Raw genomic sequence first — 26,456 nt, 5'->3', positions numbered from 1 at the left:
TCTTAACCAAGCAGACGGGCATTGGTGCTTATCTCTATAATAACATAATGTTGTGATATTATTTTTATGGTCTATTTGCATCTTTTTAATTAGGTCCATTCGCACAAAAGTTTGCTCACTCCCTGAGTCAATCACCATTTCGGTCAATTTTCCGTTTAATTTTCCTTCTATTTTATTTGATTTCACAAACTCGTCAATATTTCCTTGATTATGTGTTATAGCCCAATTAGATCTTTTATAGGTTACTTTCTTTTCTTTATTATGGCAATTTTTAGAAAAAGGCTCCGATAAATCAATTTTTACCAGATTATCATCATTTTGACTATCAATCGTTTCTTCTTTCCGATAGGGCGGCACTGCCTCCCCATTTGTTTTATGGGCCGGTCCACCTCCCCCCGCAGTCAAGAGCGTATTATGTTTTCCCGTAAAAGTGTTTAATGTCTGGTAATTTTCTTTTTCTTGCGATTGATTCTTAGACAAATTATTATGGCTATCTGACAGCCTACAAGTAACTTGTGATAAAACGTCACTTTGCGAATTTCCCCAACGAGTTTTTATTAGTCTGTCAATTGTTTTTGCAACATCCTGGTAATATTTTTTATCGGCCTTCCTACGGGCCTGTCTTTCTTCCTCTTTTTCTCTTTTCTCTTTCTCTCTTTGTTTCCTATCTTCTTCCTCTTTTTGCTCTCTGGCTTTTCTTTCAGCCTCTTTCTTTCGTTCTCTGGCTATTCTATCAGCCTCTTCCTTTCGTTCTCTATCTACCCTCTCTTTCTCTCTTTCTTTTCTATCTTTCTCTCTTTCTTGTCTATCTTTCTCTTTTTCTCGTTTATCTTTTTCAATTTTGTCCATACGGGCCTGATGAAGTATTTCATAGGCTTGACTATCTTTTTCAATTTGATCTATCTCATCCTGTAATTTTTTTCATATACTCTAGGTGCTTTCTTTCGGCTACCTCTCTGGCTATCCTCTCTTTCTCCATGTTTTTCTCTCTCTCTTGCTCCAAATTTAATATTCGTTGTCTCATATCTTTCTCCCTTTCTTTTCTATCTCTCTTTCTTTTTATTCTATCGGCTTCACTCTCCCTTCTCGGTCTTGAGTTCATCTTATCTCTGTCCAACATTATTTCAAAATTCCATTTGTCATTATTTCTTTTCAATTCCTTTTCTGAATTCATTTGTTCTGTATCTGTCCTATCTCTATCCGTATTTTCTTTTATTCGTAATTCCCCTTCATTTGGCACAGCCTCTGAGGGCTAAGTTTGTTTTGTTTTTTCATATATCCTTCCTAAGTTTTTTTCGTGCCCCCTCATTTTATCGCGTATACTTCTTTCCGATTATAATATCTCTTATTCAATTAGGCAATCTTGGTAAGTTCAAAACTGTCACGCAAAAATTATGATATGCAATTACTATTGTGAATTATCAGCTCCGTGTAATGAGATTCAGCAATTTTTCACATAACCGGAATGTCTAGACTTAATTAGGGAATAACGACTTCTTTCTCAACAAGCAGTTTTACGCGAGTGAATTATATCTCCGAAAAAATAATTAACAGGGGGTTGGACAAGAAAATAATCAGAAAAACCGCGCGAATATTTCACTAGTGAATTAGCTGGACTAAACTCAAACAGGGGAACTACCCTGTAAAACAAATCACGTATCCTCCCTGGATACTCGTATTCCAAATATAATCTCCTCCTGGGCAGATTACTCAATAGGACAGGTGCCTCCCACCTTCCTTGTCCAATATGCGCTCAAACTGACAAATCCTCCTGATTTGCCGTCCTCAATGCTCTTATAACCTTCGTCACTGAAGATTATATCTAAGTCCTCCACTTCACTCAAATAATAACCCAACTTTCAACGTTCTCTCATCTGTCCTTAAACCCTCTAATTCTTTTAAATACGGAGATTCCCCCACTGTAGACTCAACTCATTAATTTCACGTTATTCTTTTTTATTTTTGTCTAACAAGGCTATAGCCCATTATAGACCTTCTTATTAATTGATTGCGTATTGTTGTCTTTTTATATGCCACCACAATAGGCTACTGTCTAGGCCAAATTAATCGTCTCTTAGTACACGCGGAATTCTTTTAATTATCAGATTTACTGATATGACCTGATCTCGCTGCCATCACTTTTTGGAGGCTTTTCGTGATGGGTCACTACTATTGAAGGCGAAAAAGTCGCAAAGAGTTAATATAATAATTACTGGTGGGGGAGATCCCTCTTTGGCCCCAAATTAGTGGGATTTCCGCGGTTACTCCAACGGCTCCTTTATACTAACGCGATCGGATGGTCTATGGCCACATTTAAAGCCAAAGTTTACCGATAAGATTTCTAATTAACTCTTTTCGATTCGACCTAAGCTGAAAAGTTAAAAGTGTACATAAAAAAGGCTTACTGTATTGACACTCACGCTGTATAAAAAGAACTGACTAAAAAATAGACTTTTCTTCTCAGCCCGCTAACTGCAGCACGTGGTGGGGTTACTAGGGGTGGTAAAAACTCTTTCCAGCCAATCCCAGGGCTCCTAATATACTGGCCAATCTCCCTAACTGCGTACTTTTTCCCTCGTGGTCAATTAAACACGTACGCAGTTAAGAGGACCCAAAAATGGCGTCAAAAAATGATAGGAAAATTAACATTTATTGCTTAAGGAAGGAAAATAATGAAGGGGACCAAAGAAATGAATCTGGGAGGGACATTTATCTGATTAAACTGGGACCAAGGGTTCCAACAAATAGAATACTAATTGCTCATTTTATAACTGAATAGTTCAGGGTATCAGTTATAGTAGTATATGCCCCTGTAAAACCAACTGATAGAGATACTAGTGACGCAAATGAATATAGTGACGCAAAAATTAGGATGCCTTAATCCCCCGAAGTTCCCGGGGGGAGGGCTGAAAGTTATGAACTTTACCCAATATTAACATATAGTATTGGTTATTGGGAAGTATACAGACGATTTCAGGGGAGATTTTCCTGGTAGTGGGGTGGGGGGGGGTCGGGGGTTATATGGAAGGATCTTTCCACGAAGGAAGTTTTCATGGGGGAAGGGACATTGCTATGAAGAGGACGCCGGACTTCCCAGCATTATTTAAAAAAGATCAGAAATTAAATATAAAAACAAGTTTTTTAACTGCAATAGCAGCAACATCAAAACTTTAAACGAACAGAAATTATTACATATATGATTGGGTTCACCTCCTAGTCAATACCTCGCTCTTTAAGCCCAAGATTTTTTTAGTACTTTCATAAGACTATATTTATTCTAATTAACGGCTTTTGTGATTAAGCGGTCATTTTTAAAGAATTGGAACAAAATTCGAACTTTCACTTAAAGATCAAGGTATTGACTAGGGGGCGAACCCCCTAATATACGTATTAAAAATATATGAATATAGAAGTTCGTTACGTAAGTTAATTCGTAAGTTACGTATATTTATTACTAATAAAAACGTTCGTAAATAAAATTAAACAAGTTTCGAGAAAGCCATTTAACCAAATAAAAGTAAATTAATATGCAAATTTTGTTTTAATTATTCATGTATGGTGAGCCAAGATCAAAACCTGTATTTATTCAAAAATTAAATAAAAAAACAAGTTTTTTTAGCTGAAAGTAAGGAGCGACATTAAAACTTAAAACGAACAGAAATTATTCCGTATATGAAAGGGGCTGTCCCTTCCTCAACGCCTTGCTCTTTACGCTAAAGTTTGACTCTGGGTCATAACTTTATTTTTTAAAACAATAAAAAACTTTAGCGTAAAGAGCGAGGCGTTGAGGAGGGTACATCCCCTTCCATATACGGAATAATTTCTGTTGGTTTTAAGTTTTAATGTCGCTCCTTACTTTCAGTTAAAAAAACTTGTTTTTTTTTATTTATATATATAGACCCATTTGGACCCATACTACTGGCTATAATTCTAATGGACTTCTAAAACGCTCTCCTATGGATGTATTGAGAGCTTACACCTTGGAGGGTCCATACTACTAGCAGTTAAGAGCTGGAAGAACTTTAAAGCTTATGTTTATAAAAAGGTCTTAACGAGGGGGGGGGGATTGTGTCTGGCCAGATCTTGAGCAAATTCTCGGCCCATGCCAGTACTTCATAATTGGTGTCGTCGTCAGCCAACGAAGCTCCTAGGAGGTTAGTGAGGTAACCATCAATTATAATGTCGACTTGAAAAATAGAATTACTTTTTACTTACTTTTTTATTACTTTTAGCAGTGAAAGGGATATTAATCTAACGACAGGGGATCCGTTATTATATTGAAAAGCCTTCAAAACTAATGGGGCCTGGTGACCCATTATTAACCTCACCCCCCCCCCCAAAAAAAAATCTACACAAGGTTCTGGCTATTTCCTGAAAAGAATGTCTTATGTATCTATTTCTCTCTTAGGATGTGGCATATTCCATCAAACTATTGCTCTAACAGGGCACCAGGTTACCGCTATTATATTGAAAAGCCTTCAAAACTAACAGGGGGGGCAGGTGGAACTAATTGGTCTATAGAGTCAAAAATTCATATTCGAAACATTTTCAAGACAAGATTTTAGTTTGTTTTCCTGAAGAGAATGCCCTATTCCCCTCATATATTTCTCCTTATTAGGACCCTTGAAGAGTAAAACACAGTGTCCTTTAGGACTACTTATGTTCCAATCCTTTCAAAACTAACGAAAAAGATTATTCGAAGCCTGAAAGGAATGGATTATTTTCAGGATAGGTCAATAGCAAAATATTCCGGTAGACGGAGAAGTTTATCTCGCATAAAAATTTAGTTTTTAGCGTTAAATCATAACGAAAGCCCTTCGAAGCTTTAAAAGAATGGACCATTTCTTAGGATAGGGCAATAGCTTTAACCCCCCCCCCCCTTCAGAGGTAGGAAACAAGAATCCTACATCCTAGTTATTTCTCCCTTTGTTAGCCTGAACAAGAATACACATTAGCTAGAAAAAGCAATAAGTTTTTTTTTATCGTGCCAATAAGTAATCTTTATGAAAGAGTATCAAAGGATTTACACTTATATTAAGATCAACATCTTCATCTTGCACCGATGGTGCAGCAGCATTAAGTATAACCACCTTCGACAGAAAGGTGACATTGGTAGTTCTCAAAAAGTTTTGCTCGTTTGGTGCAGCCATTCTGTATTATTTAGCGGTTGCTTTCAAATTATGCTTTTAATTTCTATTTTCCATGACCCTTTAGGCAGACCCAAGTACCCAATTTGACAGTTTCAGCTTTGGCAAACCAGATAACCGTATCTTATTTTATTTCCAAAAATGCAAACGTCAACAACATTACTACCCAAAAAGAAATCCATTGCCACAATGGTAGCCCTGTCAAGCCATTCGTCGTGAAGCCACTTAGTCACGTTTCTGTTCACCAAATCTGCTGCTCCACGTAGACCATTTAACGTATCACCGATTACGTCTATAGTGGTAGGGGTAAGCTGTGACATCGCCGACCAAGCATAGTTGAATAAATCTGAAAATTTTAATGGTATACTTTTACTAAAAATAGGCATTTAGGTAAGTATTGAATAACAGCTATTCTATAGTAGTGTACTCTGTGGTTCGGAAGAAAATCCATCCCCAGTCGGGGTACTACCGTTTCGACTAACGGTCACAAGCACTAAACGTTATAACATCTAAAAGGAAAATCCGTCACAACCACTAACCGTCATAACATCTAAAATAATGTACAAGTTTATATAATAGTAATAAGTATATAATAGTTTAGAAACAAATTTCGGCTGTATATATTTGCACATCAGGGGGTGGGGGTAAAGCATAGCATATATTAGATACGTAACCTAACCTTATCTAGGTACCTTTTCCCCCTAAACCCCAAAAAACTAAAGTTTAAAAATTTTAGATGTTATGACGGTTAGTGGTTCTGACAGATTTTTTGTCGATGTTATGACGGATTTTGTAGACGAAATGACGTTAGTGCTCCAGACGGTTAGTTGTTATGACGCCCTTCCTCCCCAGTCTTTATCTAAAATCTAAATGTCATGATTATAGAGAACATCTATATGTTAAAAGATGGCTACGACCTTGGCTATTAAAAAACTTTCTTCTTAGTTTTTTTGAGAATGTTGTTAGTTTTTTTTTTTAGGGGGGGGGTTACTACTACTTTTGTTAGTTTTCACTACTTTTTTTGTTTTTTGCTAATGTTTTTCGTTAAAGTAAAGGCGTTGCTTGCATGGCAAAATATGTACATGAAATTTGAAGCTTTCCAACTTCAACTGTAATCTTAATCATTAGAAACATGGGAGACACTTGGAAACATAAGAATATTTTTTTTCATGTTGGCCAAAATTTATTTCCTGAATTGAGTACTACAGGTTTGGAAGTTTTAGCTAATGCCTTTAAGCCCATAGTTTTGTCTTCTTTTGTACAAATTATACTGATTGGAAAAATTCTCAAATAAACAGAGTAACTAACTTTACATTCAAAATGAAAGAAAACTCAGAAAATTTTAAACAGCAAGGATTATCAAACAGTCCGTGGTAACGAACTGTATGAACAGAGCAACTCAGCTCAATAGAAACCGAAATTCTAATAAACGGAATTTTGATGCCAATAAATACATTAAATGAATTAGATTTTAGTGTTGATTTGAAATATATTAATTTCCTCAAGCTTAATCTTACCTATCAAAAGTTACGTGCCTGAGAAAATTTGGCTGATTTTCATAAAAAGGGCGAAAGACCCCCTAAAAGTTATAGAACCTTAATGAAAATCACACCATCATATTCAGCGTATCAGAGAACCCTACTGTAGAGGTTTGAAGCTCCTATCGAGAAAAATGTGGAATTATGCATTCTTTGACAGAACAAAGATAACGGGTGCGTTTTTATTTGTTTTTTTTTTTTTTTTCCCAGGAGTCGTTGTATTAACCCCGCAGTACTTACATACGACAGGATGGCTCAATCGAATAAAAAACAAACTTTTTAGTGCCCTTTTAACTGACCAAAAAAAAATAGGGGGCAACTAGACCCCCTCCCACGCTCATTTTTTTCCCAAAGTCACCCGATCAAAATTTTGAGATAGCCATTTTGTTCAGCATGGTTGAAAATATTATAACTATGTCTTTTAGGATGACTTAATCCCTCGAAGCCCCCAGGAGGAGGGCTGCAAGTTATGAACTTTACCCAATGTTAACATATAGTATTGGTTATTGGGACCCGGCTCAATGGTAACCAAAACTCTAGAAAACGGTATTTTGATACAAATAGATACATCAAAAGAATTGGATGTTAATGCTGATTTCAAATATATAAGTTTCATCAAGTTTAATCCTACCCATCAAAAGTTACGCAAAGATCGTATCGACCCAGTGGTCCAAGAATATCGTGGGAGGGCTCATTGGAATGGAAATTAAAAGTTCTAGTGCCCTTTTTAAGTGACCAAAAAAAGTGGAGGGCAACTAGGCCTCCTCCCACACTCATTTTTTTCCCAAAGTCACCTGATCAAAATTTTGAGATATCCATTTTTTTCAGCATGTTCGAAAATATTGTAAGTATGTCTTATTGAATGACTTAATCCCCCGAAGTTCCTGGGAGGAGGGCTGAAAATTATGAACTTTACCCAATTTTAACATATAGTATTGGTTATTGGGAAGTATACAGTATAGACGTTTTCAGGGGAGATTTTTCCTGGTAGTGGGGGGGGGCGGGGGTTATATAGGAGGATCTTTCCATGAAGGAAGTTTTCATGGGGGAAGGGACATTGCTATGAAGGGGACGCCGGACTTCCCAGTATTATTTAAAAAAAGATCAGGAATTAAATATAAAAAACAAGTTTTTTAACTGCAACAGCAGCAACATCAAAACTTTAAACGAACAGAAAATATTACATATATGATTGGGTTCACCCCCTAGTCAATACCTCACTCTTTAAGCCAAAGATTTTTTAGTACTTTCATAAGAGCTATTTATTCTAATTAACGGCCTTTGTGATTAAGCGGTCATTTTTAAAGAATAGGAACACAATTCAAACTTTCGCTTAAAGAGCAAGTTATTGACTAGGGGGTGAACCCCCTAATTTACGTATTAAAAATAAGTGAATATAGAAGTTCGTTACGTAAGTTAATTCGTAAGTTATGTATATTTATTACTAATAAAAACGTTCGTAAATAAAATAAAACAAGTTTTTAGAAAGCCATTTAACCAAATAAAAGTAAATTAATATGCAAATTTTGTTTTAATTATTCATGTACTGTGAGCCAAGATCATAACCTGCATTTATTCAAAAACTTTCAAAAATTAAATAAAAAAACAAGTTTTTTTAACTGAAAGTAAGGAGCGACATTAAAACTTAAAAGAAACAGAAATTATTCCGTTTATGAAAGGGGCTGTCCCCTCCTCAACGCCTTGCTCTTTACGCTAAAGTTTGACTCTTTCTGACAACTCTATTTAAAAAAAACTTTAGCACAAGGAGCGGGGCGTTGAGGAGGGGATAGCCCCTTTCATGCACAGAATAATTTCTGCTGGTTTTAAGTTTTAATGTCACTACTTACTTTCAGTTAAAAAAAAACTCCAATTTTTCGGTTACTTGAAAAAGGCCCTAAAACTTTTTCATTTTATTTACTAACGTTTTTATTAGTAATAAATGTATGTAACTTACGAATTAACTTACGTAACGAGCTTCTATATTCATATTATTTCATTACGTATATAAGGGGGTTTTTCCCCTTTTCAATACCTCACTCTTTACACTAAAGTTCGAATTTTGTTCCAATTCTTGCTTTGGAAAACTGAAGCGACACTGGAGTTTTCCATTTTTATTAATCATACAACTTGCATTTGGATTTAAATTCCCAGAGGGATTATGAATCATTCACTTTAAGACTAATTCTCTTAATAATGGATCGTTTGAATTTGGAATTTCAGCTGAAATAAGATCATCAATTTGTAATGGATTATAGATTCAATTCTGAGGACTCATGATTAATAGCAAACGCATATTCGGTAGTCCATATTTTTGAAATTCAAGCGTGTACACATTTGCTGCTACCTTTCCAAATATCTGATCCTTATTAATATCATTGATTATATCGTCAAATTTCAAATTAGTAATTCGAGTAATGAGATCGGGACGATCTTGAGAGGACTGTTTTATAATAGAGTTATCATCAAGTTTAATACTTGCTGCTTCTTTAAATTCTGGTCAATCAGGATTACAAGTCAAGTCACAGTTATAAAAAATCTGAAGGTCTAAGGCGACTAACAATAGCCAAGGCGTCTTCAAAATATTCAGCAAAGTAGCGTGTTGATCCGACGACTAAAGACGGTAGTATAACCTTTTCACCAACGAATGCATCCTTTTTTGAGGGTAAGTCTTTAAGAAGCCGTATAACACCTTAAGAGTAAGCACATCGCATACTTCATTACATGCAGGATGGTTAAACCGTCTATAATAAACGCCATCTAGCAAAGTCAAAATGAGCCGCACGTTTGGAGGCTATTTTACAAGTGAAGCAGCAAGTTGGTTTGAATCGTCCTCCACTTCTCGCATTTTATCGTAACCTTCGTCATAGTCGTTTGATTCTCTCAATATTTCCTCCAAGACATTCATTAGATTATGAGAGATCTCATAGTTTAAAGGGTGTGTGAGGCGTTTCACAACAGCTTCATTGGGGTCTAAAAAGTAGATTTGACCATATGAAAATGGATCAATTTCACCTTCAGTAGTTTGTGACGGATGTGCCGCTAAATTGACTTTGTGATAAATTTGTCCAGCTACTTTAAAGCTAAATATATTCCGAAAATTTATGGTTCGATCATCGCTTACGTTGAATGAAGCTAGAGCAAAACACAAGTTCAAGCTTCGAATACGTTTATTAAATTCTTCAGAGAGCAAGTGACGTCCTAAGAAAAGGCAAACCAATCCATTTGGAAATTAAGGTGGTGACATTGCAATTCGACCATGCAAGCAGCAATCTCTAAACGAATTATCTTTGTTTCCTACTCTTTTCTCCGGAAAATGAAGGGCTCCACAATGAACACAAGCAACACTGAAGGGTCCCAAAGATTTAAAGGTAATATTTACTGAGTTTATGGCATCTTTGTACGTATGTACTTGGTTTCTTGCCACACGTTGTTGGTAACGAAGATTATGACGCCGCTGTTCTTTTAACCGCGTGTATCTTTGCTCTTCTTTTTCCTTTTTGATACGCTCTAATCCTCGCTTTCGTTTATCTTCTAACCGCGCATGCCTCTGCTGTTCATTTTCATCTTTGACACGTTTTTGGATTTTGATTACTTCATATACGTTAGCATTGGCCATTTCTTTAGCTGCCCGTATTGGTGTTGTCGCAACTGATGGTCCAAGTTGTCGATTTTCACATCTTATCCCGTTTGATAATTTAGGTGTTGGTTCCAAAGAATCATCATTTATACTAACAGCAACTGCAAATTTTCGTTCTTTGGGCCTTCCTACAGACATTGTGTTGAATATATATGATAAATATGCTTGACTATATTTTGGAATCTCATCTTGACGTAACAAGTCACTTAAAGCAAAAGGAAAACCAAACTAATTTTAAAATTTTCAGTTATTTTTCTGGTTTTAATCAAAACACTAAAATTATTGCCCAGACACCATAAATATTTTTGTAGTTTGCAGTTAAATAAAATTATTTTATTTAAAATTTTCAAGAATTATTCTAGTTTCAGCTGACAAATCAATTTTTTGTGGAAAAAGTGCCAAAAATTACTGCATATACTGCATTTTACATAACTATGTCTACAACATTCTTATAACGGTAAAAGTTCTTTGTAAAAATATTGATTTTATTTTAAATATTGTTTTTGTCACTTAAAACAAAAGGAAAACTGAACTAATTTTAAAATTTTCTGGTGTTTTTCTGGTTTGAATTAAAAAACTAAAATTATTGCTAAGACACCATAAATATTTTTGTAGTTTGCAGTTAAATAAAATTATTTTATTTAAAGTTTTTAGGAATTATTCTAGTTTCAGTTGACAAATCAGATTTTTTGTAGAAAAAGCCCCAAAAATTACTGCGTCTACAACATTTAGACACACTTACATAACTATGTCTAGAACATAACAACATGACATGAAATATTAAATAGATGTCCTCCACCTGCACTAGATCCAACCTGAAATCATATAGGGCTATACAGGTAATCACTTGGTAAAAAAAACTGTCTTCCTAATTTAGTAACTGAGATAAATGAGCACTTGAACAAGGTCTTACTTGATGATTGGATGGATGAGTTACAACCTTACTCATCCATCCAATCATCTATGAAAAAACAGTAAATCTAAACCATTAGTCCAAAATTATGTCCAAAATAGAGTGAATTCAACACTAATATACAGTCTCAGAATATAATTCTGATAGAGGGCTAGGGGAATGTCACTTGTCATTTTTTGGCTCCCATTACCCAGAACTACTGCTATAGCTTGTAGATTAAATTAGTCCCTGAGACCTTGTATTTGGTCTCAACATCTCCGACCATGACTATATGTTTTGAATTCTAAGCTCGTTCCAAAACAGGCTCGATAGAAATCCCTAGAATATAAAACTGAATTCAAAAGGCATCTTCTGTCAAAAGTTTGAGGAGTTCATACTTTAGTATACAGTCTCAGAATATAACTCTGATAGAGGGCTAGGGGAATGTCACCTGTCTTTTTTTGGCTCCCATTACCCAGAACTACTACTATAACTTGTAAATTAAATTAGTCCCTGAGACCTTGTATTTGCCCTCAACATCTCCGACCATGACTATATGTTTTGTTTTCTAAGCTCGTTCCAAAACAGGCTCAATAGAATCCCCTAGAATATAAAACTGAATTCAAAAGACATCTTCTGTCAAAAGTTTGAGGAGTTCATGCTTTAGTATGCAGTCTCAGAATATAATTCTGATAGAGGGCTAAAGGAATGTCACCTGTCATTTTTTGGCTCCCATTACGCAGAACTACTGCTATAACTTGTAAATTAAATTAGTCCCTGAGACCTTGTATTTACCCTCAACATCTCCGACCATGACTATATGTTTTGTTTTCTAAGCTCGTTTCAAAAGAGGCTCGATAGAAACCCGTAGCATATGAAACTGAATTCAAAAGACATCTTCTGTCAAAAGTTTGAGGAGTTCATACTTTAGTATACAGTCTCAGAATATAATTCTGATAAAGGGCTTGGGGAATGTCACCTGTCATTTTTTGGCTCCCATTACCCAGAACTACTACTATAACTTCTAAATTAATTTAGTCCCTGAGACCTTGCATTTGCCCTCAACATCTCCGACCATGACTATATGTTTTGTTTTCTAAGCTCGTTCCAAAAGAGGCTTGATAGAAACCCTTAAAATATAAAATTGAATCCAAAGACATCTTCTGTCAAAAGTTTGAGGAGATGAGAGAGAGAGAGAGAGATATTTATTTCGAGAAATTACTATCACAAGCCCTGAAGGGCCGAATTCGAATTTTGAAGTCCATAAAAAAACAAACAATCAAGAAAATCATAACAAAAGCACAACAACTAAAAAATTGGCAACCAATGCAAAAAAATAAAAATAAATAAATAAATAAATATCGGAATGCTATTTGATTCCTTTGTCACTTATATTAAAACTGCAAAATGGCAACTGGTTAAAAAGATAAAAACTGATAAAACTGAAAGAATAAATAATATACACATTAACAAATGTTTAAAAAACAACATAAAAAGGAGATAGGGAACAAAAAAAAAGTAGGAAGAAAAACGAGCTGTTTCTTTTATTATATAAGAGAAAAGACAAAATTTATCTACAAATTAACCACTATTTATTATATCAGTAAAAAAAGGGATAAAAGATTTCTTATACCGCAAGGTAGTACAAAGAATAGGAGATAAGGTGGGGATAGGCTGGGACGCAGTTCTTGGAGGACGATGTCTATCAGGAACATGGTAATCAGGGAAAAGGTTCGCAGTACGGGGGTTCATAAGTACCAACTTACCAAAACGGAGGCACAAATTATTTCTTTGTCTCTCGAGGGTCTCTAGGTCTGAAATATTTAACAAATGCAAATATGGTATCTTGCCCTCTTTAAAAATAATTCTTAGAGCTCTCTTTTGGACATTTTCAATATTTTGTGTTGCTTCATTTGAGAGGCCAGGGTGCCAGACAGGACAAGCATACTCTAATATGGGACGCACAAAAGAAATATATACTTATAGTAAATGTGATTGGGGGCAACTGAATTTATTTAAAAGTTTAACGAGGGAAAGCGAGGAGTTTGCTTGTCGTAGGATATTATTTATATGGGCATCCCATTTCAAATTGGAAGAAATTGTAACACCAAGCAGTTTAAGAGATGTGACAGAGGTTTCAGGAGGAATAGGAGCAAGAAAAAGGGGAGGGGATTTAAGGAAACTTACTGAAACTATTGTGGATTTAGAAGGGTTCATACTTTAGTATACAGTCTCAGAATCTAATTCTGAAAGGGCTAGGGAAATACCACATGTAATTTTTTGGCTTCCATTTCCTAGAACTACTACTAACTATAACTCGTAAATTAAATTTGTCCCTGAGACCTTGTATTTGCCCTCAACATCTCTGACCATGACTGTATGTTTTGTTTTCTAAGCAGGTTCCAAAACAGACTCGATAGAAACCCCCTAGAATATAAGACTGAATTCAAAAGAGATCTTCTGTCAAAACGTTTGAGGAGTTCATACTTTAGTATACTGTCTCAGAACATAATTTTGATAGAGGGCTAGGGGAATGTCACCTGTAATGTTTTGGTTTCCATTACCCAGAAATACTAATATAGTTTGTAAATTAAATTTGTCCCTGAAACCTTGTTTTTGCCCTCAACATCTCCGGCCATGACTATATGCTTTTTTTATTAAGCGCGTTTCAAAAGAGGCTTGATAGGAACCCCTAGAATATAAAACTGAATTCAAAAGAGATCTTTTGTCAAAACGTTTGAGGAGTTCATACTTTAGTATAATGTTTCAGAACATAATTCTGATGGAGGGCTATGGGAATGTCACCTGTAACTTTTGGCTCCCATTACCCAGAACTACTACTAGAACTTGTAAATTAAATTTGTCCCCGAGACCTTGCATTTGCCCTCAATATCTCCGATCATGACTATATATTTTGTTCTCTAAGCGTGTTCCATAAGAGGCTCGATAAAAACCCCTAGAATATAAAACTGAAAGTCAAAAGGCATCTTCTGCAGCATACATCCTCATAATATAATTCTGAGGGAGGGCTAGGGGAATGCCACCTGTAATTTTATGGCTCCCATTCCCAGAATTAACACTATAACTTGTAAATTTAGCTTGTCCCTGAGACCTGAAACTTGACCTCAAGATATCCGACCATGATTATATGTTTTGCTTTCTAAGCTGGTTCCAAAACAGGCTTCATAGAACCCCTAGAATACAAAACTGAAAGTCAAAACTGACCTTCTGTCAAAACGTTTGAGGAGTTCATACTTTAGTATACAGCCTCAGAATATATTTCTGAGAGTGCCAGTCTAGGGTAGTGGCACCTGTGATTTTTTTGCTCCCATTAACTGGAACTACTACTATAACTTGTAAATTAAATTTATCCATGAGACCTGGTGTTTGCCCTCAACGACTCCAACCGATACTGTTTATTTTGTTTTCTAAGCACGTTCCAAATTAGGCTAGATAGAAACCCACAAAATAATATCATGGATCAATAATAATTTACCGTAATTACGTAATAAAATAGCACATAAACGCTTATAATAATAAAATACAGTAAATTTAATACAAGTTATCACAGAAAATGTTTGAGTTATTGCTAATGTTCCCAGATTGCAAATACCTTCTTTAGCGAATGACAATATTCATTCAAAAGAAAATATATTATACTCCCTAAGTTTCAGTCTTCGGATGGGGATTTTCTTTGCGTTCAATTTTCCAAACTCTGCAACTCCGTTTGTAATCTTTATTGCAAAGAAAAAAGAAGAAACATTTGGAATATAAATGGTAGACCTTAATTTAACCCTATATAATGTATTACGGTAATTACTTGGCTAAAAAAAAAAACTGTCTTCCTACTATAGTAACTGAAATAATTGAGCACTTGAACAGGCTCTAGACCTTACTCATTCATCCAGTTCCCTAGGACAAAACAGTATATCCATTCTAATAATCCGAAAATCAAGTCCAAATTAGAGTAAAATCAACATAAATAAATATACGTCAATGTTCCGAAACCAAGCTATAACACCTTAAATCTACAAAAACTTTATATTCCCCAGGTGATCACCACATATCGGGGCTCATCAGATGAAAACTCATTGCCTAAATGGGTTTCGGCGCTTAAATTTCATTACCCAGGCAAAATGAGCGCGCCATGCCATAATCTGGCATACCCCTATGTAGTGACAGGTATGGAATAATCAAAAACAAAATCCAAAATATCCCAAAAACATAAAAATATATATACCCCAGAAAATTTTTTTCCAAGCATCCTTAACCAACCTTCAATTAACACTGAGAGCCAAACCTTCAGCCAATTTAAATCCAAATAGTTACATAGCACTAGCCATCCCCCCGGAACAATTTCACTTTCACTCAAATTCTAAGAATTAATTTCCAAATATCATACTTCAATCTTTACCACATGTGTCGCAACCAACCCTAAACTACTGGGAAGATAAACCAGATTCCTTCAACACGTTACTGTAAAATACCATTCAAGATATCTTGATAACCCTTATTATACTTAAGTAAAAGTTGATTATACTGAAAACAAAGCTTTTTAAATTGCCAAGCAAGTTTATTGGCGGAAAAACCTCTTACGATTATCTTCTTGCTAAGTAACCTACATCTGTTTCTAAAATCGATGTAATTAGTACAAATTCTTGAATATCTAAATAGTTGGGAAAAATACGATGAGTATGTTATATTTGAATGAATATTACTGTTTGGAAATGGAAAATTAACTATTTTAACATTAAAATTGTCTGTTTTATTATATATTTTAAAAATTATTGTATTATTAGGTGCAACATTAATATCTAAATCTAGAAAATGGTCATAAATGCCATTCCCATTACTGGATTCCACCTTTAACTCTGGTGGATATATTTTACTTGAAATCTCTAAAAAAATTTGAACAATTTATCACCAGAAGGTCATCTAAATATCTTTTATTATTTGAGAGCAAATACTTTATGTTACTTGGATTCTTTTTATCCGTCATATAATCATATTCTAAATAATTTAAAAATAGGTCCGCTATAACTGGACTGGCATTACCCCCCACCCCCATAGGAATTCCAATGCTTTGATTATATAGATTACCATTAAATTTTATAAAAGTATTAAATAGAACAAATTCTAGTAGATCAAAAATCATATCTAGGCTATAACATCTTGAACTAGTGGTACTATTAAAATAATTAGTCCATCTCGCCTTCTTATTATGCGTATCAATTTTTAAAAACGGCAAATTAGACAAAAGAAAAGCTTTCTTAATAATCTTTTTTAAATTTATAAATACTAAATTAATGGGTAAATTTGTATATAATGTAGTGAAAATCAAACGAATCCACTCTTTTGGCTGAAACTAAAGCAAGAGAGTCTATTACTTGCAGCGAATTATTAACGCTCCAATATGGATTAAACTAAGAAATTTTTTTAATTCCCGAGCAATATGCCTTAAATTTATTTTTGATTTCTCCTAAAATACACGACAGGTCAGTAGCCGCAACTCTGGTCGGGCATCTTGCTGCACCCGCAATAAAGCATGGTTTCGGGGATTTTTATGAAATTTTGCCGTCCAATATAAAAACGGAACATTTTTATCATTATCATTAACCTTAATTTTAAACTTTTTACAAAGTGAATCCTCTATTCCAATCAATAGACTATTATTAACATCTTGAACCTTTTTATAAGTATTTGTTGTACTAAGCTCCTTTGTTAAAATATCACAATATAGCTTCTGACAAATTATTGCAAAATTATTATTCTCTTTATCAATGGGTACAATTACAAAATCCCTCTTTATATTAGCAATCGCTTGTTTTATCTTAGAATTATAAAAAACTACCTCATTATCATGTTTATTTGTCCTCTTATATATCTTATTTCTAACCTTATTAATAATTAAATTTTTCCAATTCCAACAACTATTTTAATTAATTTTCTCCTGTTTGCACCAATTGCCGATTAATAATTCTAGATCATTATTTAATCCACTAAGCACATTCGAGGGTTTTAGATGATTTGAAAGACGGAACTTAGCCCCCATTTTTATTATATTTAATGTAGATATAATGCCTTTCTCTTAATGTAGATAAATGTAAATTTCTTTTTTTTAATAATATTTCTAGTACTTCCCTTCGCTGTAGTGGCTTTACTATCCCTTTCGTAGATTCTCTTCGATGGCTCGGTATTTCTATTACTAATAGTCTTCCGAGCTTGCGCCAGCGCACAGTCTCAGATACTCGTGCAAAAATTAAATTAGAATATGCTAATATTGTTGCTAATAGAGTTAATTATAATATAGTCGTCTTGGTAAAGCCTTACTCAACTTTTCATGACCATTCAATTCTTTTTTCTTCTGGAATTTTTTCTCTTCCTACGAAAAATGGGTTAAAAAGAATCTGGATTAATTATTTTAGATTTTGTAAATTTTTGTTGTTTCTTCCACCTTGGACCAAAAACCGGGTAATTATTAATAAATTTCTTGTTCCTAATATTACTGAAAAACTGGAAGCACTACACAGAAAACTTTCAAATACTGCTTGTATCCGTTTTTCTCCGCACCCTCGCCTTATCAGGTTTTTTCAGTCGTATGTTATTTTTCTTTTATTTGTTTAGTTGTTTTTCTCTGTTTGGTCATTCTACAATTTAGATTTGTAAAGAGTGAGTAAAAATCCAATAATGATAATATTAATGCCTGCTTATTAGATTCTGCAAGTTGTCAGTTTTTTTTTTCCTCTTTTACCCCTCCTTTCACGTTATTTTTTTTTGCTCTCGTTTCTTTTAAATTATTATGTGTTACACTGTAATTTGGTAATTTTTGATTTATATATTGTCTTGTGTCGCATTTTTTGTGTTTTTCCTCGTGATACTCCGCGTATTGTACCTCTGTATAGTGTGGATTAAAAATAAATAATAATAATAATAATAATAATAATAATATATTCTGCAATTCAATTTGCTTTATTATTTCTAAATCACCTGTAATAATATGTTCGTAAGTTGGATTAACAAATGATAACAATTGGTCACACTTACAAATAGGTTTCCAATTACTATCCGTGTAAAAATTCTTAAGTATTAAATTATAATTAAAAATCATTTGTCCTATTGTTTTTGAAAACTTATATGTTATGATCGGTTTATTCTTATACTTTAAATTACAAGGAAGGACCTGTTTCACATCAACCTGGTTTAAAATGTCAGGTAAATTTATATCCTCTATTTGTTTACTTCTAAAATTTATAGATAAATATAATCTCTTCTCCTTATTAACAGTCTTATCAGACTTTTTATCTTTCGAAATACATTTAGTTCTAGCTAAAATACATACTGTATCATAAATTAGTTTAATTTTTGAGTTACATGGTGTTTTATTATTTATGTTCCAAAATAATTTTGTTAAATTATTTTTTGATAACTTATTTAAACATTTTATTATGCTAGCCATACCATTATACTCAAATAGTTTACATAATTCCTTCAAATAGATATCTAAATCTATATTGTTTTTTCTATTTTTTTTCCTATACCCTCTTGGTTAATTTTTATGTTTGATGGAATGATTAAAAGAATGGATGGAAGAATGGATTTAATGGATAATCTATTTAACCATTTATACAATTAATAACAACAATAGACATGTCTCCATATTTTGTAACTCAATCATTCAAAACAAAGGGAAAAGCAATACCTAAGGCATGGATCCAATAATCTTCACGTTTACGTAATTTTATATTTTTCTTTTCTTTAGTTAGATTATTTAAATCCAAATTTTCTAAAATCATAATAGTTAAATTAGTTCAAGAACAGGTACAATTATTACAATGTTGTATTAGATAGCTATTCGTTTTTTTACCTTTAATTGTGCTTTTGTGCCCCGAAAATCTCTCATATATGTTATTAATACTTTCCCCCACACATTGTAAGCCACAAATTTTACATTCCAACAGATAAATGATATTATTTGTTTTACAATTTACCCGACCCCGAAATAAACATTGAAATTTTTTATTATATAAAGTGCTTTGTACAATTGCCCTAGGGGTGAAAGAGTCTCGGCAGAGAAAATAACGACCGGTACACCTACTAATATCCGGTAGACCGCTTTGAATCTTACTAGTATTCGAATTTATTATTAAAAACAAGGTAAAAAACTGAAACGACAAACAAGACAAAATCCAAATCAAATCCAAAAATCAAGCCCATTTCCATTAACCATAACACCAAATAACAACCCAAAACCAAAAATAAAATGACGTCCCAAAATAATTATCCGTCTCAGGTTAAAACCTGGATCAGGGTTAAGGTCTGTCGGGGAAATTTTTTTTAACAATTCCTCAACCAGCACTAGATCCAACCTGAAATCATATAATCTATTACGGTAATTACTTGGCTAAAAAAAAAAAAAAAAAAAAAAAAAAAAAAAAAAAAAAAAAGTCTTCCTACTTTAGTAACTGAAATAAATGAGCACTTGAACAAGGTCTAGACCCTACTCATCCATCCAGTTACCTAGGACAAAACAGTACATCCAATTCGATAATTCGAAAATCAAGTCCAAATTAGAGCAAAATCAACATCAATAAGTATACGTCAATGTTCCGAAAACAAGCTATAACACCTTAAATCTACAAAAACTTTATATTCCAATATTGAATAAAGGACAGTGGTAATTACCTTGAGACGATTGTTCCATTACTGCATCAAGAAATAGTTTCAAGTCATCAACTTGATTTGTATTTCCCCATTTATGGTTTACAGCCTCCCAAAGGATTGGATCATCTCCAAGATAACCATTATTGTAAGTAATTATGACACCACCTTTATCGGCCCTTTTCTGTTCATTCCTATATAACCACAAATCGTTAAGCGTTGCTTCCCAAGTTAAATTTCTAGGAAGCATATATCCATTGAATTCTTCTTTAAGAAATACTTTAAGCTCTTCATTAACTTCAGGGTATTTGTCTGTATTGATTGTTATTCCATGAACGTCAAATATGACAATGTCCTTGGAAATGTCAAGAAAATTTTTAACTTGTTGTATGTCAAGCTTCACTGGCCGATATGTGATTGGTCCATGATGCGTCCAAAATAGTTCAGTCGTATTTGCTGAAAAAAGAATAATTGCTTCAAATATATGAGTAGAGATGACCCTATTGATCGTGTCGCTCACCCCTGCTGCCACCTACAATTTAGTTTAATGCTGACGGGACTCCTTATATGGGCATAGAGTCATTAGGGAGAATGATTGCGTAATCGGTCAATGACCTCTTTCTCCAGGTGTGTTTTTGGCACGCCCTCAGCGAATGTCAATGTTGTTATTGTTTCCGAGGCAAAATGCCAAGGTCAATGTTGTTTTGAACAGAGTCATTAGAGAGAACACGTGGTTAATGGGGTCAATGTTATTGTTGTTATTCGAGGCAAAATGTCAAGGTCAATGTTGTTATTGTTATTCTAGCCAAATGCTGTTGTCGTTCGAAGCAAAGTTAATGACATTTCCTTCCTGTTTGAGGCAGATGTTATGATACGGAAATAGTATTTGTTACTGTTATTCGAGCCAGATGTTATGAGGTTCCGGGAAACAGTTAATGACATTTCCTTCCTGTTCGAGCCAAATGTCAAGGTCAATGTTGTTGTTGTGTTGAAAAGAGTCATATGGGGAACACGTGGTTAATGGGGTCAATGTTGTTGTCGTTCGATGCAAAGTTAATGACACTACCTTCCTGTTCAAGCCAAATGTTATGATCCGGAAATAGTATTTGCTATTGTTATTCGAGCCAGATGTTATGATCCAGAAATAGTATTTGTTATTGTTATTCGAGCCAGATGTTATGAGGTTCCCGGAAACAGTTAATTAATGTCTGACAGATGACGTCAAGTTAATTAATGTCCTTGCATTTCCAAAGAGAATTGTCACCGAGAAACAGTTAGATCACACATGATGTCATGATTGATTGATTGGCACAAAAGGGGAATTAATTTGTTGTTCTATAGAGAATTGATTCACGAAAGGGAAACTAATTTGTTGTTTCTAACAAGAGAATCGTTTCCGAGCAGACGTATTGATCTTAGCGCGCGAAAAGGTTTCCAAATAATTTGAAATGCATTGGCGCAGAGATGCCAAACAAAAGGAACATGCCGAAATTCCGTTTAGGGTTAATTTTGGCGAAACCGTTTTAGCTATTTTATGGAACTATTTCGGTGAAACAGCTAGAGACATTTTAAAAGGTGATTTTTGAAGAGATTTTGGAAGAGGTTTTGAGTGTGGTCGTTATAATACACAAGTTGTATTTTAACAGTGATGTGAGGTCCTCTACCCCAACCCCAAAGGCTTCTCATACCCCCCCCCAACCCCCAAGGAAGCCCCCGGTCCTCAAAGGCCCACCCAGACCCCCAAAGGCCATCCCCGGGACCCCCAAAGACCCATCGAGCTCCCGAAGGACCAAGGGGATCCCAAAGGCCCTCCACCGGTCCCCAAATGTCCCCCAGGCCCTCAACTGCCCTCCCTGTGCCCCGAAGGAAGCCCCCCCGGTCCTCAAAGGCCCCCCAAGCTCTCAAAGGGCCACCGGAGCCCCCAAAGGCCCACCCAGACCCCCAAAGGCCATCCCCGGGACCCCCCAAGCCCCATCGAGCTCCCGAAGGACCATGGGGTTCCCACAGGCCCTCCACGGGTCCCCAAATGACCCCCCAACCCTCCACTGCCCTCCCTGGACCCCCCCGGAAGCCCCCCCCGGGCCGCAAAGGCCCCCAAGCGCTCAAAGGGCCACCGGCGCCCCCCAAGGCCCACCCAGAACCCCAAAGGCCAACCCCGGGGCCCCCAAAGGCCCATCGAGCTCCCGAAGGACCAACGGGATCCCAAAGGCCCTCCACCGGTCTCCAAATGTCCCCCAAGCCCTCAACTGCTCTCCCTATGCCCCAAAGGCCCTCCATGTGCCCCAAAGGTCCTCTCTGTGCCCCCAAGGCCCTCCCCCCGCCCCCCAACGGCCCCCCAAGCTCTCAACGGGCCACCGGAGCCCCCAAAGGCCCACCCAGACCCCCAAAGGCCATCCCCGGGTCCCCCAAAGGTCCCCCAGGCTCCCAACTGGCCCCCCGGACCCCCAAAGGCCTTCCCCCGGCACCCAAAGGTCCATCGGACTCCCGAAGGACCAACGGGGTCCCAAAGGGCCCCCACACCCCAAACAGGCCAGACCCGAGCCCCAAAGGCCCTCCCCCGGTCCACAAAGGTCCACCAGACCTCCAAAAGCCCTCCCTGTGCCACAAAGGCCATCCCCGGGCCCCCCAAAGTCCCATCGAGCTCCCAAAGGACCAACGGGGTCCCAAAGGCCCTTCACTGGTCCCCAAATGTCCTCCAGGCCCCCAACGGCCCCCCCAGACCGCCACAGGCCCAACGGACTCCAACCCCACCCCAAGGCTCCCCAGGGCCCTCCCCCGGGCCCCCAAGGTCCCCCCGGCTCCCCCCCCACCACACACACCACACCCGCCATCGGAAACCCCCACGCCCTCCCTGGGCCCCAAAGGTCCTCCCCCAGTCACCAGACATGCACACACAAACTTACACACACACAAAAACTTACACACACACACACAAACTTACACACACACACTAAAACTAACACACACAACAAAACAAACACACACACTCCAAAACTAACACACACGAAAACTAACATGCACAAAAAAACTTACAAGCACACAAAAAATTACACACACACACACACACACACAAAACTTACACACACAAACACACAAAAACTAACACACACACAAGCCAAAACTAACACACACAAAAAAACAAACACACACACACACACACACACACAAACTTACACATGAACACAAAAAACTCACACACACACTCACAAAAAATTAAACACACACACACACAAAAAACAAAAACACACACACACACACAAAAAATTACACAAACACGCAAAAAAATACACACACAAAAACTAACACACACACACACACACACAAAAACTTACACATCCACACGAAAACTTAAATGCACACAAAAACTAACATTCACACAAAAACTTACACACACACACACACACACACACACACAAAACTTACACACACAAAAACACAAAAACTCACACACACACACCAAAACTTACACACACACAAAAACTTACACACACACACTAAAACTAACAAATTAACACAAAAAATATCTCACACACAATCACAAAAACAGACACACACACACACACACACACACACACACAAAACATACACACACACACACACACACGAAAACTTACAAACAAACGCAAAAAAATCCACACACATAAAAAAAAAAAAGAAAACTAAAAATAACAAACACAAACACGAAAACTTACAAACACACTCAAAATCTTACACACACACACACACAAACACAAACACACTTACACACACACACACACACACACACACACACACACACACACACACACACACACAAAAACTTACACATGCACACGAAAACTTACATGCACACAAAAACTTACATGCACACAAAAACTTACACACACACACACACACACACAAAAATTACAAACACACACACACACACACCAAAAAACACACACACAAGCACAAAAATAAACACACCCAAACAAAATTACACAAAAACACATACACAAAAACTAACACATGAACACAAAAAAACTCATACACATTCACAAAAACTAACACACACACACAAACACACTAAAACTTACACACACACGCCAAAACTTACACACACAAAAAATTAGACACACACACACAAACAAACACACACACACACACAAAAACTAACACACACACACACACAGACACACAAAAAAAAACACACACACACACACACAAACTTACACACACAAGCCAAAACTTACACACACAAAAACTCACACACACACACAAACACTTACACACACACTCAAAAAATAACATTCACACAAAAAATAAAAATCACAAAAACAATTACACACACACAAAAAATTACACACACACACAAAAAAAACTTACAAAAACAAAAAAAAGCTTATAAAAAAAAAAACATACACACACACACAAAGGCAAAGACACACAAAAACTAACACGCACACACAAAAACTTACACACACACACAAAAACTTACATGCACACAAAAACTTACATGCACACAAAAACTAACACACACTCACAAAAACTAACACACACACACACAAAAACAAACACACACACACAATCAAACTTACTCTCACAAAAAAACTTACACACACACACACACACACACACACACACACACACACAAACTAACACAAGCACAATAACACTAGCAACCACACAAAAACAAACACACACACACGCTAAAACTAACTGACACACACTTCAAAACTTACACACACAAAATCTTAGACACACAAAAACTTACACACACACACACACACACAAAAACTTTCTCACACACGTAAAAACTTACATTCACACAAAAACTTACACATACACACACACACACAAACTTACACACACACACACACACAAAACTTACACAAACAAAAAATAACACACAAACACACAAACACACAAAAACTTACACACACACACACACAAAAAAAACACACACACACAAACGCATACACACACAAAAACTTACACGCCCAAACCAAAACTTACACCCACACGCAAAAACTTACATGCACACAAAAACTTACATGCACACAAAAACTTACACACACACACACAAAAACTTACACACACACACACACAAAACTTACACACAAACACACACTTATACACACACACACACATACACACACACACACACACAAAAACTAACACATAAACACAACAAAAATTCGCACACACACACAAACAAAAACTGAAACACACACATGCAAACACAAAAAGAACGCACACACACACCAAAACAAACACACACACGCCAAAACTTACACACACTAAAAATAAAACACATACACACACACACACACACACACACAAACTAACACACACACACAAAAGCTTAGACACACAAAAACTTACACACACACAAAAACATACACCCACACGCAAATAATTACATGCACACAAAAACATACATGCACACAAAAACACACATGCACACACAAAACTTACACACACACGCAAGAAAACTCACACACACACGCCAAAAATTACACACACACAAAAAAATACACAAATACAAACACACACACACACACACACACACACAAAATTAAACATACATACACACACACATACACACACACACACACAAAAACACACAAACTAACAAACACAAACAAAAACTAACACACACACACAAAATATTAGACACACAAAACTTACACACACAAAAAAAAACTTACACCCACACGCAAAAACTTACATGCACAAAAAAACATACATTCACACAAAAACTTACACACACACATAAAATAAAACACACCCACTAAAACTCACACACACACGCCAAAACTTACACACACACAAAAACTTACACACACACACACACACACAAAAAAAAAACTTACACATGAACACGAAAACTTACATGCACACAAAAACTTACACACACACACACACACACATGAAAACTTACACACACACGTCAAAACTTACACACACAAAAGCTTAGACACGCACGCCAAAACTTACAAACACAAAAACTTACACACACACACACACAAAAACTTACACATTCACAAGAAAAATAACATGCACACAAAAACTTACATGCACACAAAAACTTACACACACACACACACACACACACAACCAAAAAAAAAAAAAACTTACACAAAAACAAACAAAAAAAAATAACAAAACGAAAAAAAAATAAAAAACACACACAAAATTACACACACACACACACAAAAAAATCCACATGAACACAAAAAAACTCACACACACACGCACAACCACATACACACACACACACACACACACTCACAAAACTTAACACACATTAGGTTAGGTTAGGTTAGATTAAATTAGGTTAGGTTAAGTTAGGTTAGCAGGTTAGCCTACGTACGCGCGCGTACGTAGGCTAACCTTGCCTAACCTAACCTAACTTAACCTAACCTAATTTAATCTAACCTAACCTAACCTAATCAAACACCTAACTTTTTGCCTGTCTCTCACCAAACCTAAGCTAACCAAATAGAAGCGTACAAGGGCTAACCTAACCTAACTTAACCGAACCTAACTTAATCGAGACTAACCTAACCATACTCGCCGGAAAAGGTTATGTTAACTTATCAAGAGCTCTCATGATAATATAA

General features: G+C 35.9%; 1 protein-coding gene across 1 annotated transcript in view; it reads right to left on the bottom strand.

Moving 5' to 3' along the window:
• Window positions 1–5,242: 5,242 nt before the first annotated feature.
• LOC148950746 (PI-PLC X domain-containing protein 1-like) overlaps window positions 5,243–26,456 on the bottom strand; it is a 101,887-nt gene continuing 80,673 nt past the window's right edge. Inside the window, exons 4-5 of the mRNA XM_089091936.1 lie at window positions 19,897–20,328; window positions 5,243–5,493 (exon numbers count right to left, since the gene is read on the bottom strand). Of these exons, the coding sequence (XP_088948062.1) occupies window positions 5,243–5,493; window positions 19,897–20,328 (683 nt within the window). The remainder of the gene's footprint in view (window positions 5,494–19,896; window positions 20,329–26,456) is intronic.

This window comes from Artemia sp. Qi Xiang Cuo, chromosome 7, assembly GCF_049724085.1.
Source record: "Artemia sp. Qi Xiang Cuo chromosome 7, ASM4972408v1, whole genome shotgun sequence".
NCBI classification, from domain to species: Eukaryota; Metazoa; Arthropoda; class Branchiopoda; order Anostraca; family Artemiidae; genus Artemia; species Artemia sp. Qi Xiang Cuo.
Note: the sequence above shows the minus strand (reverse complement) of the source record. Positions and strands in the feature narration are given on the sequence as shown.